Source organism: Trachinotus anak, unplaced genomic scaffold (assembly GCF_046630095.1).
Source record: "Trachinotus anak isolate AG129_WGS33_773 ecotype Australia unplaced genomic scaffold, CSIRO_AGI_Tana_v1 ptg000003l, whole genome shotgun sequence".
Taxonomy (NCBI): domain Eukaryota; kingdom Metazoa; phylum Chordata; class Actinopteri; order Carangiformes; family Carangidae; genus Trachinotus; species Trachinotus anak.
In genome coordinates, this window is record NW_027273854.1 from 441,842 (window position 1) to 457,500 (window position 15,659).

Consider the following 15,659-nt stretch of genomic DNA (forward strand, 5'->3'; position numbering starts at 1 on the left):
GACACACTCACAGTTCAGCTGCCTCGGGATCAGAACATGCTAAACAATGTAAACTGATGTTTGTTGAGTCTGAGCAAACAGTTTGATCAGCTGCTGTCACGCCACATGTCACATGACACTGTCACACCTTCAAAATAAGAGCATCACCTCCTGTCTAAAAACTAGGTTGGTAGGTAGGTTGGTTGGTAGGTAGGTAGGTAGGTAGGTAGGTAGGTAGGTAGGTAAGTAAGTAAGTAGGTAAGTAAGTAAGTAAGTAAGTAGGTAGGTAGGTAGGTAGGTAGGTAGGTAAGTAAGTAAGTAGGTAGGTAAGTAAGTAAGTAAGTAGGTAGGTAAGTAAGTAGGTAGGTAGGTAGGTAAGTAGGTTGGTTGCATGACTCTTCTTCTGCAGTATATTTCCATGTCCATTTTATGCAGATACAGTTTTCAGTCTTTGGTGATTTCCAATGATCAGACTATAAACATGATGTCCACCAGTGTCTCTGCTGGTCCTGTCTGGAAGAGCACAGCTGAGGAAAGTCAGTCGCATACATCATAAACTGACCTCAGGTCAGATCTGCTGTAGAACCAGGTCTTCGTGGTTCAGGTGTCTCCAGGTGTGAATCACTCCTCTGTTCATGTGGAGTTCAGAGTCAGAGGTCCCTTCAGTTTTACCTTAGTTTGGTCACTAAGGTTTAACTGAGTTTAAGTGATTCCTTAAGTCTCAGTCTAAGATAAGGAGAAAAGCTTAAATACTAAGTGAAAACCTTAACTCAAACTTGAAGGAAAATCTTAACTTCAGGTGATGAAGATACTAATGAGACCTGTGCGAGGTGAGAGACGGCATGAGAAACCAGAGCGACTGAGACCAGAGCACCTGACAGGTTTGATCTGAACCAACAGCCCCAGGGTCAGTTCGAGCCTCCAGCTGCAAACTGCTGTTCCTCCATTTGGTCAAACTGTTGACAGCAAACATCACATGACCACACACGGCTCGACTGAGCTGGCTAATCCTCACCTTAAACTAAACACTGTTTGGTTTAGTTTGTGAGCTGACAGGTAAACAGAGGTGAGCTGAGGATAAAAGTGAGAGTAAGTCATCTTTGTCACAGACAAGGAAGCAGGAGCCAGGACGACACATCGCAGGTGAGTTTCTCCTTCACCTGTAAAAACCTTCAGAACTGTGTTAAAGGTAAAAACTGAAACCTCACACTGACAGAAGTTTTCAGACCAGAGTCCATCTGTGGTGAATCAGCTGATTGGACACACACCTGTCTATATGAGGGCTGCTGCAGAGCTCAGAGAAGTCTGGAACAACCAGGACTCTTCTAGAGCTGGACCTGGATTAACTGAGACATCGGGGAGAAGGAGACCAGGACCCTGATGGTGTCTGAGCTCCAGAGAAACCTCCAGAAGAACAACCATCACAGCTCCGCTGATGTGGTCTCTGTGTCAGAGGGTCCAGATGAAGGTAAAGGACTCTGAGACTGTGAGGAACCAGATTCTCTGGTCTGATGAGACCAGGACTGAACTGTTTGGTCTCAGTTCCCAGAGTCAGGTCTGGAGGAAACCAGGCACCGCTCATCACCTGAACAACGCCATCCCAATGGTGAAGCCTGGTGGAGGCAGCATTAGGCTGTGGGGGGACAGGGAGACTGAGGGATCCTTAATGAAGACCTGGTCCAGAGCTCAGGACCTCAGACTGGGCTGAAGGTTCACAAAGGAGAGACTCTGTGAGTCCTTACCCGAACCCAGTCCAACATCTGGAGAGGCCTGAACATGTCTGTCCACCGAGGTCCACGTCAACCTGACAGAGTCTGAGAGGATCTGTGAAGAGTCCAGGTGCGTCCAGGTGGTGACATCACAACCAGGAAGACTGGAGGCGGAGCTTCAACAGAATACTGAGGAAAGTGTCTGAAAACTTCTGTCAATGTGGAGTTTCAGTCACAGTCACCTGCTCCACCAACAGGAAACATGGTCACAGTCTACTTCCTGTGTGACATTATGATGTCATGTAACCGTTGACCTTTTGGATATAAAATGTCATCACTTCCTTTTTTTTCTTCAGAGACATGTGAGTGACCTTTGACCTTTGACCACCAAATTCTGATCGGTTCATCCTCGAGTCCAGGTGAATGTTTGTGTCCAATCTCAAGGGACAGAACCTCTGACACTGATGGTCATCTGTGTTGAGGCATAAAAACACCATGAGGCGATGAGAGCAGAACGATGTGAAGACTTCCTGAATGAGTCGTACAGAAATCTGTGTGTGAGGAGGAGGATGATCAAATGATGTCTCCTCATCATCAGTTAATCTGCTGATGAACTAACAGTATTTTTTCTGATGAACTGAGACATCACATCGTCTCATCGCTTAGAGACACTGAGATTTCTCCTTTGAGCAGCTGGAACTGGAGCATATGGAGCTTTACTCGCTGTCTCTGAATCAAATGAGTTTCTGATATTTTCTCTGATGATTATTGATGATGAACAACATCCTCAAAGACTCAAAATCTGTCGGAAATATTCTGTGATTCATATTTTTATTGATCTTGTGTCACTGTGTTGTTGACCAGGTTCAGGGCTTCATGCTTTTCTCCTGTGTCATAGCTGAACTTCACATCTAACGTCACCTGATCCTCAGCCAGCTCTGAGCCATGAGGTCTGCTGTGCTCACAGCTCTGATCCTGATCCTGGTTCTGGTTCACGTCCAGGCAGGTGAGACAGCAACACACATCTGACTTCCTGTTTCTCAAATCCAATCAAGGTTATTTATGAGTTGAAACAGAGTTTACCACAGATGAGAGAAAACATGAGATGGTGACACCCAGGAGCAAACAGGTAACACACAGGTAACACACAGGTAACACACAGGCAACAAACAGGTAACAAACAGGTAACACACAGGTAACACACAGGTAACAAGCAGGTAACAAACAGGTAACACACAGGTAACAAACAGGTAACAAACAGGTAACGCACAGGTAACACACAGGTAACACACAGGTAACGTCTGAGGTGTCAGAGACACACAGGACACAGTGTGATGTAAAAGGCTACAAGTGAAAGATAAAACCTCAAGGAGGAAACGTGGATTTTAAAATGTCCACAGAGCAGGAACTCTTCATTCAAACAGGGAAACTGTTGGGGCGGCTGGTTCCCCTTTACCCCTGAGCCTAGATTGGTCTGAGGGTCTGAGGGGGCAGAGGTGCTCAGAGTTGTACTAGGGAGCCAGACTGTGTAAAACCTTTGAGACAAGTGAAAGAAGCTTGAACTGGATTCAGTACTTGACAGGTAGCCACAACAGGCTGACACCTGATCTGTATCTTCACACCTGATCCAGGTAAACACATGTTAATGTTAAGGTGTGACTGTGTTGTGATCAGGATGTGTTCAGGTCTGCCGTCAGTCTGACACCTACAGCTGGTTTGCCGTCACCTTTAATTACTCCTGTGCAGGTTTTACTCTGCAGCACAGAGACCAGGTCTCAGTGAGAACACAGACAGGATCAGACCGTTTAGTATCTGGATCCAGATCACACCAGGTGTAAACAGGATGTGAGACACAGTTCAGTGTTAAAGCTCCATCCAGTCTAAAGGTAGAGCTATATTAGTTCTATATTAATACTGTGAAATTATCAAAGCCTCAGTCCACAGAGAAATGCACACAGCCTGTATTCAGAAACTGAGCCTTAAAACCAGCCGTCAGGACTTCTGGAACTTTGTGATGTCACAACAAAGCTGCCCTCCGCCACGCCCCAAGCCCCACCCACCTGGACCCACCATCCAACCTTGCAGGATTTGGTTTCTCTGAGCGTTTACCTGAAATCTGCTATATTTTTATTGGATCACTCAGAAAACAGTCACCCAATCAGAAGAGAGGCTCAGATCCTCTCCTCTGATTGGCAGACGGACCTGTTGTTACTAGAGCTCCAGAGAGAAGCCTGAGAGAGGAGATGTAAAACACTAAGATGATTTTCGGTTCTTAAAACCACAAGTATATCTTCTGATGGAGATCAACACTTCAGATAAACTTTAACTTTACCTGTCGTACACAGATGATGTCACACAGAGGATTCGTCACAACTGCAAAACACTTTATCCAGCGAAAGCATGTGGAGATGGATGGTACCGTATCGATGTGTATCGCTGCGCAAAATACTTCAAGACTCCGAGGACATTTCGAGATGCAGATGTGATGACAAACACTCACACACACACACACACACACACACACACAGAATGTAAACTGGTGATGTGACAGTGTTTAACTCCTGCTGACATTTGTGTTGATTTCAGAATAACTGCCGCCGCTTGAGAGGTCACCTGGTGTCAATGCACAACTCGGTCGAGTACAGTCAGGTGTTGTGTTTGGCCTTCAGAGCCAACCAACGCAAAGACCACTTCTGGATTGGGGGGCAGAGCAAATACTTGGTAAGTAAGGACGGATCGTCAGGTTCACCACGACCAAAGACACCTCATCATGAATCACTGTAAAAACACTTGATTTTATTATTGATTATTGAAGTTTATATCTCCCTCATCAGCTGAGTGAAGGATGAGCATCCTCCCTCTGAAGCACAGACACTGAATGTCTGAGCTCACCTGGCTTTTAAAGGGAATGGGAGATGACTTTCTGATTGGTTAGTTGTTTGTAGTTGTTTGTTAAACTCCCATGATTCATTAAGAGACTCAGTTGAACCCTGTATGACCCATGGACCTGGAGCGTTCAAAATGACAAAATAAATAAATGTATTTGAGCCACATGTTTCTGATCATTAGAGTAGATGTAGAGTGTCCACCTGAGCTTCACACACCTGGTCTGTATGAAGGTGTGTCTGGACACGTCTACACACAGAGGAGTTACCTGTTCTGTGTGAAGTGGAAACGACTGTGTCACTGTTCCAAAGAGATAACATCCTAACATCAGAAACATGTAGAGAGCAGAGGTTTCAAATGTGGATCTGACCCACCACCCAGGTGAGCAGCAGTACTAACCACTCCCTCACAGTACACGTGTTCACCTGACTGAACTCTGAGGTCTTAACCATCACGTTAGAATGTCAGAGAACATTCTGAGGGCACACCTGGATGACTGTGAGACAGGTAAAACAAGCGCTGTGTGTGACGGTGTCCCTGTTTTTTTTCCCTCCTTCAGTGGCACAGCTTCCAGTGGACCGACAAAACCCCCTTTGAGTTTGAGCGCTGGGCTTTTCTGCAGCCAGACAGGGAACCTGGAGAGGAGTGTGTGGAGATGAACTATGAGAGTGAGTACAAATATCACAGGTGTTCTACATTAAAATCAGTTAAAGCTCCTTTCACACACAACAAAAAACCCACTGACAGCTGCTAACATCTGTGTTCACACCCAGGTCACATGACTCTGCAGTAGTCACAGGTATTTTTAGGTGACAGGTGAACACACTAATTTTCACCAATCATCAGCCTCCAGGTCTGAAACATGAAACATCAACAGTAAAAGCTGCAGTTCCTCTCATGACCACTAGAGTCTGGCTCCAGCAGTGAGTCAGTCCCCACAGACTCCCATGTTCAAATGTCCAACTTTACAGCAGAAATAAACATGTTTACAGCCTGGTACAGAAACTGTTCTGGTCTCTGGAGATCATTTCCTCCCTCATGACACCTGTACGGCTGAATTTATACAACTCACCTGTTTACATTTTATGGACTAAAGTTATGGAAAATTGAGGGCATGGCCTCTTTGAGTGACAGGTGGGTGAGAGTATGTTTGACACAAACCAGCTCGACACACGCCCCACCTCTTAGAGAGCAGTTCACTCTGAGCTTCAGAAACTGAGGATGACATCATAGAGGCTCCGCCCATCAGTATTTAGTCTGTGGTTTTCAGTGTCGTACGTCGCCTCCGTCAGTAACGTCTGCGTCTCTTTGCATCTCAACCTCAAGTTCCCTCCGTCTCCATTCACACAGTGCTTGAACTTTGTTCAGTTGGAGCTGAGTTTGAAGAGATACAATAAAAGATACTGTGAGCTGAAGCTGAGTTCACCTGGAGTTCACCTGGAGTCCAGACGTCTGTACTTATTGAAAGTGTGATGAGCATCACAGAGGGATCGATGAGCAGCACAGTGTCAGTGACCCAGAGAAACCAGACCGACTACTGAAGAGGTCTGGTCCAGCAGAGCCTCCACACTCCAGGTGTCACATGGTTACAAAACATTTCCTGTTCCATACCCATATAAGGCCAGCCTATACTTCTCACCTGTATGTGTGAAGACTCTGATGGTCACTTAAACCTGGTCACATGTCTCTGCCACCTGTGTCAGGCCCTTTGCCTCCCTTCACTCATCCTGGATTTGGTCGGTTCTCTCTGAGTTGTGCTTTTCCCTGCATCCGTACCTACATCCCCTCAGTTACCACAGTTACAGTGGCTTCATCTGGACACTATCAGTTATAACAGAAGCCAAACAGTGAACCAGGTCTTTATGACCTGTGTGGTACCCGTCACTGGCCTCTGCACTGCTCAGTGACTCTGTTTTCCAGCGTGTTTGTGACGTTGAACACGACAAACAAACAAACAAACAAACAAACCAACAAACAACAGAAAAGCAAACTCCTAAAGGAGGCAGTGACCTTTTAACAGCAGGTTTACCTGCCTGCTAAAAGAATCAAAGTTATTTTTCACTGTGTGTGACGAGAATATTTAACGTACTACCTCTGTTCATGCAACAGCAGAAAAATATGATCAGTAATCAATTCAATTCAATTCAATTCAATTTTATTTGTATAGCGCCAAATCATAATATACATTATCTCAAGGCTCTTTACAGGGTCAGGTCGAGACCTTACTTTGTTACAGAGAAAAACCCAACAGTTCCCACAAAGAGCAGCGCTTGGCGACAGGGGGGAGGAAAAACTCCCTTTAACAGGAAGAAACCTCCAGAACCAGGCTCAGGGTGGGGGGGTCTGCCTCGACCGGTTGGGTTTAGGAGAAGATAAAAAGAGGGGGTGGGGGGAGGAGAGGGGAGAGAAGAGAGAGAGAGACCAGGAACAGCTGTGTAGGTAATGGTGTTATCAATAATAATGACAGATAACAGTAGTTAATAGTAAAGATGAGTAGTGGTGGATCTGGATCCTGCTGCTCCCAAGGCAGAGAGACCTGCAGAATGAGGACAGAGAGAGAGAGAGAGAGACAGAAATAGAGAGAGAGCGCCCAGTGCATCATGGGAATTCCCCAGCAGTCTAGCTCTATAGCAGCATAACTAAGGGATGGGTCAGGACATACCTGAGCCAGCCCTAACTATAAGCTTTACTAAACAGGACAGTTTTAAGCCTGATCTTAAAGGTAGAGAGGGGGTCTGCCTCCCGAACCCACACTGGGAGCTGGTTCCACAGGAGAGGAGCCTGATAGCTGAAGGCTCTGCCCCCCATTCTACTCTTACAAACTCTGGGAACCACAAGTAGACCTGTATTTAGAGAGCGAAGTGTCCTATTGGGAAAATAGGGAACTATAAGCTCTCCAAGGTACGATGGTGCCTGACCATTAATGGCTTTGTAGGTGAGGAGGAGGATTTTAAATTCTATCCTGGATTTTACAGGGAGCCAATGCAGCGAGGCTAACACAGGAGAGATGTGATCTCAATTCAATTCAATTCAATTTTATTTGTATAGCGCCAAATCATAATATACATTATCTCAAGGCACTTTACAGGGTAAGGTCAAGACCTTACTTTGTTACAGAGAAAAACCCAACAGTTCCCACAACGAGCAAGCGCTTGGCAACAGGGGGGAGGAAAAACTCCCTTTTAACAGGAAGAAACCTCCAACAGAACCGGGCTCAGGGTGGGCGGCCGTCTGCCTCGACCGGTTGGGTTTAGGAGAAGATAGAAAGAGGGGGAGGGGGAGGAGAGGGGAGAGAAGAGAGAAGAGAGAGAGAGAGAGAGAGAGACCAGGAACAGCTGTGTAGGTAATGGTGTTATCAATAATAATGATGACAGGTAACAGTGGTTAATAGTAAAGATGAGTAGTGGTGGATCTGGATCCTGCTGCTCCCGAGGCAGAGATACCTGCAGAATGAGGACAGAGAGAGGGAGAGAGAGGAGAAGCACAAACTACGGGAGAGAAAAGGAAACAAAGTTAATGGCATGAAGTCATCGAGAGAGAGAGAGGGGGAGAGAGACAGAAATAGGGAGAGAGAGCCCAGTGAATCATGGGAATCCCCCAGCAGTCTAGCTCTATAGCAGCATAACTAAGGGATGGGTCAGGACATACCCGAGCCAGCCCTAACTATAAGCTTTACTAAACAAGACAGTTTTAAGCCTGATCTTAAAGGTAGAGAGGGTGTTTGCCTCCCAAACCCACGAACTAGGAATCTCGTTTCCTAGTTCCTGTCAGTACTCGTGCTGCCGCATTCTGGATCAATTGGAGGCTTTTTACTGAATTTTTGGGACATCCTGACAATAAAGAGTTACAGTAGTCCAGTCTTGAGGTAACAAATGCATGAACTAGTTTTTCAGCATCCTTTAGACACAGAATGGGTCTGATTTTAGCAATATTGCGCAGGTGGAAGAAGGCTGTCCTAGAGATTTGCTTAAGAAATTACTGGTCATCCAGATTTTTATGTCCTTAAGACACACCTGAAGCTTGGCTACCTGGTTAGTCTCACCTGGCTTCATGGATAAGTACAGCTGGGTGTCATCTGCGTAACAATGGAAATTTATCTGGTGCCTCCTAATAATGTTTCCCAGAGGGAGCATATATAGACTGAAGAGCATTGGTCCTAGCACCGAACCTTGTGGAACTCCATGACTGACTGTAGTGTTGATAGAAGAGTCATTATTAACATGAACAAACTGGAGTCTATCTGACAGATATGACTTAAACCAGCTTAGTGTGGTTCCTTTGATGCCGACCATATGCTCTAGTCTCTGTAATAAAATCTTATGATCGATGGTGTCAAATGCAGCACTAAGATCTAGCAGGACAAGTACAGAGACAAGTCCATTGTCTGAAGCTATGAGGAGATCATTGGTAACCTTAACCAGAGCTGTTTCTGTGCTATGATGGACTCTAAAACCTGACTGAAAATCTTCAAACAAACCATTCCTGTGCAAATAATCACATAACTGGTTTGCAACGACCTTCTCAAGGATTTTGGAAATAAAGGGGAGGTTGGATATAGGTCTATAATTGGCTAAAACATCAGGATCAAGAGTAGGTTTTTTAAGTAGAGGTTTAATTACTGCAACTTTAAAAGCCCGCGGTACATAACCAGTTGATAAAGATAAGTTAATCAGACTTAATATAGAGGTGTCGATTAAAGGAAAAACTTCTTTGAACAGCCTTCTTGGAACGGGGTCAAGAAGACAAGTCGATGGTTTAGATGACGAAACTGTTGAATCGATTTAGCTAATCAACTGAAAATAAATCCACCTTTTCATCTTGATCTGAAGGAGCTGAGGTCTGATGGTCGTTTCATTACAGATTCATGTTTGTGTTGATAATAAATGTATTTCATGTCTGTCGGTACCAGGAATCATTAAAACAGATGTTACCCATGATGCTTCCTGTTTTCCAGCCTGGGGATACTGGAACAACGCGGTCTGCTCAGGAAAGAAGTACTATGTGTGCGCCCGGAGAATGTGATCATCATCATCATCATCAGTTCCCATCTGCTGTCACATGTAAAGACAGAGCCTCGGCCTGAGCTGATGAACCAGTGTTTGGTGTTAACTCTGTAATAAAGGATGAGGAGAGATCTTCCTCTGCTCTCTGTCTTTCTGTGTCAGTCACTCAGCTGTTCACATGAAGAATGAAAACTAATGTTCCTCTAATGTTCCTGAATATGAACTTGAATATGAATATGAAGTATGAACTTCACTTCTCACATCTGCTGTCACACTGGGACCAGGAACTGAAGTCCATAAAATCACTAACTGAACACTGGAACCTCCAATAACCAAAAACTAGTTTCCTTTAGCTACTTTAACTGACCTGGTTATAATTCAATTCAATTCAATTCAATTCAATTTTATTTGTATAGCGCCAAATCATAATATACATTATCTCAAGGCACTTTACAGGGTAAGGTCAAGACCTTACTTTGTTACAGAAAAAAACCCAACAGTTCCCACAACAAGCAAGCGCTTGGCGACGGGGGGAGGAAAAACTCCCTTTTAACAGGAAGAAACCTCCAATAGAACCGGGCTCAGGGTGGGCGGCCGTCTGCCTCGACAGGTTGGGTTTAGGAGAAGATAGAAAGAGGGGGAGGGGGAGGAGAGGGGAGAGAAGAGAGAGAGAGAGAGAGAGAGACCAGGAACAGCTGTGTAGGTAATGGTGTTATCAATAATAATGACAGGTAACAGTGGTTAATAGTAAAGATGAGTAGTGGTGGATCTGGATCCTGCTGCTCCAGAGGCAGAGATACCTGCAGAATGGGGACAGAGAGAGGGAGAGAGAGGAGAAGCACAAACTACGGGAGAGAAAAAATACAAAGTTAATGGCATGAAGTCATCGAGAGAGAGAGAGAGAGACAGAAATAGAGAGAGAGCGCCCAGTGAATCATGGGAATCCCCCAGCAGTCTAGCTCTATAGCAGCATAGCTAAGGGATGGGTCAGGACATACCCGAGCCAGCCCTTTAGATGACGAAACTGTTGAAGTGAGCTCAGGGAGATGTACAGGAGAGAAACAGTCAAAATATAAGCCAGTTACAGTCGACTCTGAGGCTGCTGAACTGGACAGTACATCTGAGCCAGCTGTGGGGAGGAGATGGTGAATTTTTTCTCTAACAGAGACAATTTTATCTGTAAAGAAGCTCATAAAGTCATTACAGCTGAGGGCTAAAGGTATAGATGGATCAACAGAGCTGTGGCTGTCTGTCAGCCTGGCTACAGTGCTGAACAGAAACCTGGGATTGTTCTTGTTTTCTTCTATCAATGATGAATAATAGGATGTTCTGGCTTTACGGAGGCTTTTTTTATACGTCAATAGGCTGTCTTTCCAAGCCTTTAGAGATTCATCCAGGTTAGTAGAACGCCACCTTCTTTCTAGTTTCCTTGAATTTTGCTTTAAAGCTCGTATTTCTGAGTTGTACCATGGAGCTAGCCTTCTCTGACTCACTACCTTCTTCCTCAGAGGGGCCACAGTGTCTAGAGTTGCACGCAGTGAGGCTACAGTATTGTCAACAAGATCATCAACCTGTGTGGATGTGAAGTTAAGAGAGCTGCCTACTGCATTGATACATGGCAGTGGGCTAAGTACTGATGGGATTCTTTCTTTAAATTTGCTAATGGTATTCTCATAGAGACACCTACTGTAATGGATTTTTTCCCAGATGCTGTTTAGTCCATGACTGAAAACTCAAATGTTAACAGAAAATGGTCAGATAAAAGAGGGTTTCTGGGAGAAACTGTTAGATATTCAATGTCAATCCCATAAGTCAGAACCAGATCAAGGGTGTGGTTAAAAGAGTGAGTGGGTTCATTAACATGCTGAGAGAAGCCAATTGAGTCTAATAATGAATTAAATGCAATACTCAGGCTGTCACTTTCAACATCTACATGAATGTTAAAATCACCCACCATGATAACTTTATCTGTGCTGAGAGCTAACTCAGATAAAAACTCTGAGAACTCAGATAAGAACTCAGAGTAAGGGGCAGGTGGACGATATACAGTAACTAGTAGGACTGGTTTTTGTGTCTTCCAGTTTGGGTGAGACAGACTAAGAATAAGGCTTTCAAATGAATTATGATTAACTTTAGACTTAGGATTTATTAGTAAATTGGAGTGATGAATGGCTGCCACCCCTCCTCCTCGGCCTGTGCTTCGAGGGATATGAGCGTTAACATGAGTGGGGGGTGTTGATTCATTCAGACTAACATATTCATTCTGCTGCAGCCAGGTTTCAGTCAGACAGAGCAGATCAATGTGATGATCAGTTATCAGATCATTGACTAGTAGAAATTTAGATGAGAGTGATCTGATATTCAATAAGCCACATTTAATTTTCTTGTTATTTGGTTCTGGAATAACAGTTGTGTTAATTTTTATTAGGTTTTCATGTCTAACTCCTCCTCTGTTCACTTTTGATTTATTATATTTAAATGTAGGTGGTCGGGGGACAGACACAGTTTGTAGGGGGTGAATGGCAGCGACTGCTCTAAGAGGCGCAGAGAAGAGTGTAAGACTGCGACTCTGCCTCCTGGTCTCAGCTCTGGTTTGTCATGGCTTTGGCTTTCTAATAAACTCAGTGAAGTTTCTAGATAAGAGCGCAGCTCCATCCAGCATGGGATGTATGCCGTCTCGTCTAATCAGACCAGGTCTTCCCCAGAAAGTCTGCCAGTTATCAACAAAGCCCACATCGTTAGCGGAACACCACCTCCATAACCAGCGGTTGAACGATGACAAGCAGCTGTACATGTCATCGCTGGTCAGATTGGGTAGGGGCCCAGAGAAAACTACGGAGTCCGACATTGTTTTAGCATAAGTACACACCGACTCCACATTAATCTTAGTGATCTCCGATTGGCGTAATCGGGTGTCATTAGTGCCGACGTGTATTACAATCGCACTGTATTTACGTTTATCCTTCGCCAGCAGCTTCAGGTTTGATTCAATGTCGCCCGCTCTGGCCCCTGGAACGCATTTGACTATGGCCGCTGGTGTCGCTAACTTCACGTTTCTCAGAATAGAGTCACCAATGACCAGAGTTTGTTTCCCAGCGGGTGTGTCGCTGAGTGGGGAGAACCTGTTAGAAACGTGAACAGGTTGGTGGTGAGCCGTGAGCTTTTGCTTAGGACTAAGCCTCTTCTTGTTACGAACAGTCACCCAGCCGCCCTGACCTCCCGGCTGCTCGGGAGCTGCTGGGGGGAGAGAAGGAGCTACAGAAGGAGCTACACTGGGTCAGTCCACACCAGCTACTGGGGGCTGGCTAACTGGAGAAGCTAAAGATGTGGTTTCCATGGTGCGGAGCCGAGATTCCAAATCATTGAGCCTCGCCTCCATAACTGCAAACAAACTACATTTATTACATGAACCATTATCGCTAAAGGAGGCAGAGGAGTAACTAAACATGAAGCAAGCTGAGCAAGAGAGAGCAGGAGAGGGAGAGACAGAAGCCATCACTAACTGCTAAGCTAAAGTAGCTAACAGAGCTAGCATGTAAACAGCTGTGTTTTAATGAGAATCTCACGAAGAGAAGGAGAGAGCTAAGAGTGATCGAACAGAAGTTTGACAGTACAACAGATAATTAGCGGTTATATACAAAGATACAACTAGGATCAGCTGAATTCAGGGAGAGCAGCAACAAACACAACACCACCAACAACCGGAAGTGACACAATACGCTTACCGCAGCACGTCGCCAACGTTCACCAACGACAATCTTATCTTATCTTATCTTATAATAGTGTCAAACTACGGGACACGAACTGACTGTAGGTCAGTGAACATGACTCATGTGTCTGTCTGTCTGTCTGTCTGTCTGTGTGTGTACTTGTACTTGCTACATAGTAAGGACCAAAAAAGGTATTTTACTAACAGAGTGAGGACATTTTGGGAAAGTGAGGATATTTTGGCCGGTCCTCACTTCTTCAAATCACATGTTGAGGGTTAAGACTTGGTTTTAGAGTCACGGTTAGAATTAGGTTTAGGTTTAGGTTAGGTAAAAAGCGCAGCACTCAGAAGAGTGCTACGTTGGGCACGGGCGCGCAGGGACCCATTAAAAACATTTAAACAGGTCTCTCTTAAAATAGTATCAGGTGCTCAAAATTCACTTAGGGGTGGTGGTGGGGGGGTTGGGCTGCAGACTCTTTAGTCTTTTGTTAGGGGATATTCATCTTTTGTCAGGGCTGGGTTTTGACCCCCAGTCATCCATTTGAGGGTCCACAGACCTATCCCCTCCACCACCGGGGGGACCTAGGAAACGATGAACCACTTTAAGAGGGTCATGGTTTAAAATAATAATAAAATTCTAAAAAATAAGATAAAAGGAGTTGAAAAGGGATAAAACAGAGACGACCCTAAGGGTGATGAGGTCTCCCGTGTCAGTGTCCACAGTCTTATCCAGTACACCATCAAGGGCTACAGTCTCAGTGACCGGCAAGGTCAATGATAGGGTTATGGTTAGGGTGGGTTGGGATAAGTTGTGGGGTCGAAGGTTAAGGTTAGGGTTCAGGTGGGGTGGGGTTATGGTTAGGGTAGAGGTCAGGTCAACATTAGGGATAAATAAAAAGTTGGTAGGGTGAAGGTGGGGTTATGGTTAGTGTAGGGTAGGGGACAGGGGTAAAAAGAAAAAAAATTGTGACCAGAATTGTCCTTTGAGTATTGTAAAGCTTAAAAGCACCAGGAGACCTCCTCTGAAGCAGAGTAATCAGGAGGAAAAAAAAAAAAAAAGGGGGGGGGGGATATGTGGTAGCCAAGTCCCAGAAGCAACTCGTGCCGCTAGCTGGGTTTGAACCATGGGTTTCTGAACAAAGGTCCTGTGTTTCCACACCTATATGCCACCACAGTATGTCTCAGCAACGAGCGACCGAAAGGGAAGGCTTGTTAAAAACTCCCTTCTGAGGCCCGACACCATCCTCTCAACAGGTAGAGCAAATGTAAAGGAGAGTTAAAATTTCATTGGAAGAGATATGAGATCATAAATTTTCCACTTAAATATGATAAGAATAAATACTAAAATAATAAATAAATGTTAATAGGTTAAATTAAGAATACAAGAAGTATATCTAAATGAAAGGATACCAACCCAAGACAATTTTAAATTTAAAAAGTGCTAAAGTTGATACATAAAATTCAAACACACACAATATATACAATAATAAAGTAAAATTGATTAATAAATACCAAAATTGCCAATGTAAGTATAAAACAAGTGCATGCAATAAAATAGTCATTGAGTTATGTATCCATGTCCTCTACTATGTATATACTTACTTGTTGGTTTGTGGAAATCATAAGTGATCAAATATATGTATATAATAAATAAATAAGTAAATAAATAAACAAACAAACTCTCCTAATTTATCTGCTTTATGTATGCATCTGTTTGAAAGTGGGTTCAATGTCTGTCTGCGGAGCACACCTCAAGCCGGAGAAACCATTTCCCAAAAAAAAAAAATTAATTCCCTGTGTCCATAAAGTGCTGTTAGTCAATAAAAATATAAGTGCATAAAATCACAAATCAAGCAATAATATTCAAATAATCAACACAAGCAATTAGTTATTTTTAAAAAAAAGGGGGGGGGGGGGGGGATATTAGTAGTAAGTTAAGAGCTAAAAATATATACAAGTGCTGTAGAGGTACACAGGTTAGGGTCAGGGTTAGGGTTAGGCAGTCAGTTGTGATGTTTAAGGTTAGGGTAAGGGGCTAGGGAATGCATTATGTCAATGAGAGTCCTCACAAAGATGGAAGTACAAGTATGAGTGTGTGTGTGTGTGTGTGCGTGTTTGTGTGTGTGTGTGTGTGTGTCTGCGTGTTTGTGTGTGTGTGTTTGTGTGTGTGTGTGTGTGTGTGTGTGTGTGTGTGTGTGTGTGTGTGTGTGTGTATGTGTGTGTCTGCATGTCTGTGTGTGTGTATGTGTGTGTGTGTGTGTGACCTGGTTTTAGGCTTCAGGGTGAACCAGACAAGAGTCCTCATAAATAACAAAAACAAGTAGAGTAAATGTAGGGTTTCCTGTAAAGGTCATTAACCTCCTCTGACCTTCC

The 15,659-nt window shown here is 44.2% G+C and overlaps 1 protein-coding gene and 1 pseudogene across 2 annotated transcripts; one reads left to right on the forward strand and one right to left on the reverse strand.

Annotated features, from left to right (window-relative positions):
• The first annotated feature begins 1,000 nt into the window (after positions 1 to 1,000).
• LOC139609554 (C-type isolectin Sp-CL4-like) lies at positions 1,001 to 9,713 on the forward strand. 2 transcript variants are annotated; one of them, XM_071464303.1, is made up of 7 exons: positions 1,001 to 1,122; positions 2,045 to 2,107; positions 2,587 to 2,694; positions 4,034 to 4,170; positions 4,275 to 4,409; positions 5,134 to 5,242; positions 9,529 to 9,713. In XM_071464303.1, exons 3-7 carry the CDS (start codon positions 2,634 to 2,636, stop codon positions 9,594 to 9,596), a joined length of 510 nt encoding a protein of 169 aa, XP_071320404.1. In that variant the 5' UTR covers positions 1,001 to 1,122; positions 2,045 to 2,107; positions 2,587 to 2,633; the 3' UTR covers positions 9,597 to 9,713. The 2 variants fall into 2 exon arrangements, with proteins under 2 accessions (XP_071320404.1, XP_071320395.1); XM_071464294.1 differs by lacking the exon at positions 2,045 to 2,107 and having other exon boundaries at positions 1,022 to 1,122.
• Positions 9,714 to 11,938: 2,225 nt separating this feature from the next.
• On the reverse strand, positions 11,939 to 13,765 carry LOC139609838 (uncharacterized; annotated as a pseudogene).
• Positions 13,766 to 15,659: the final 1,894 nt, after the last annotated feature.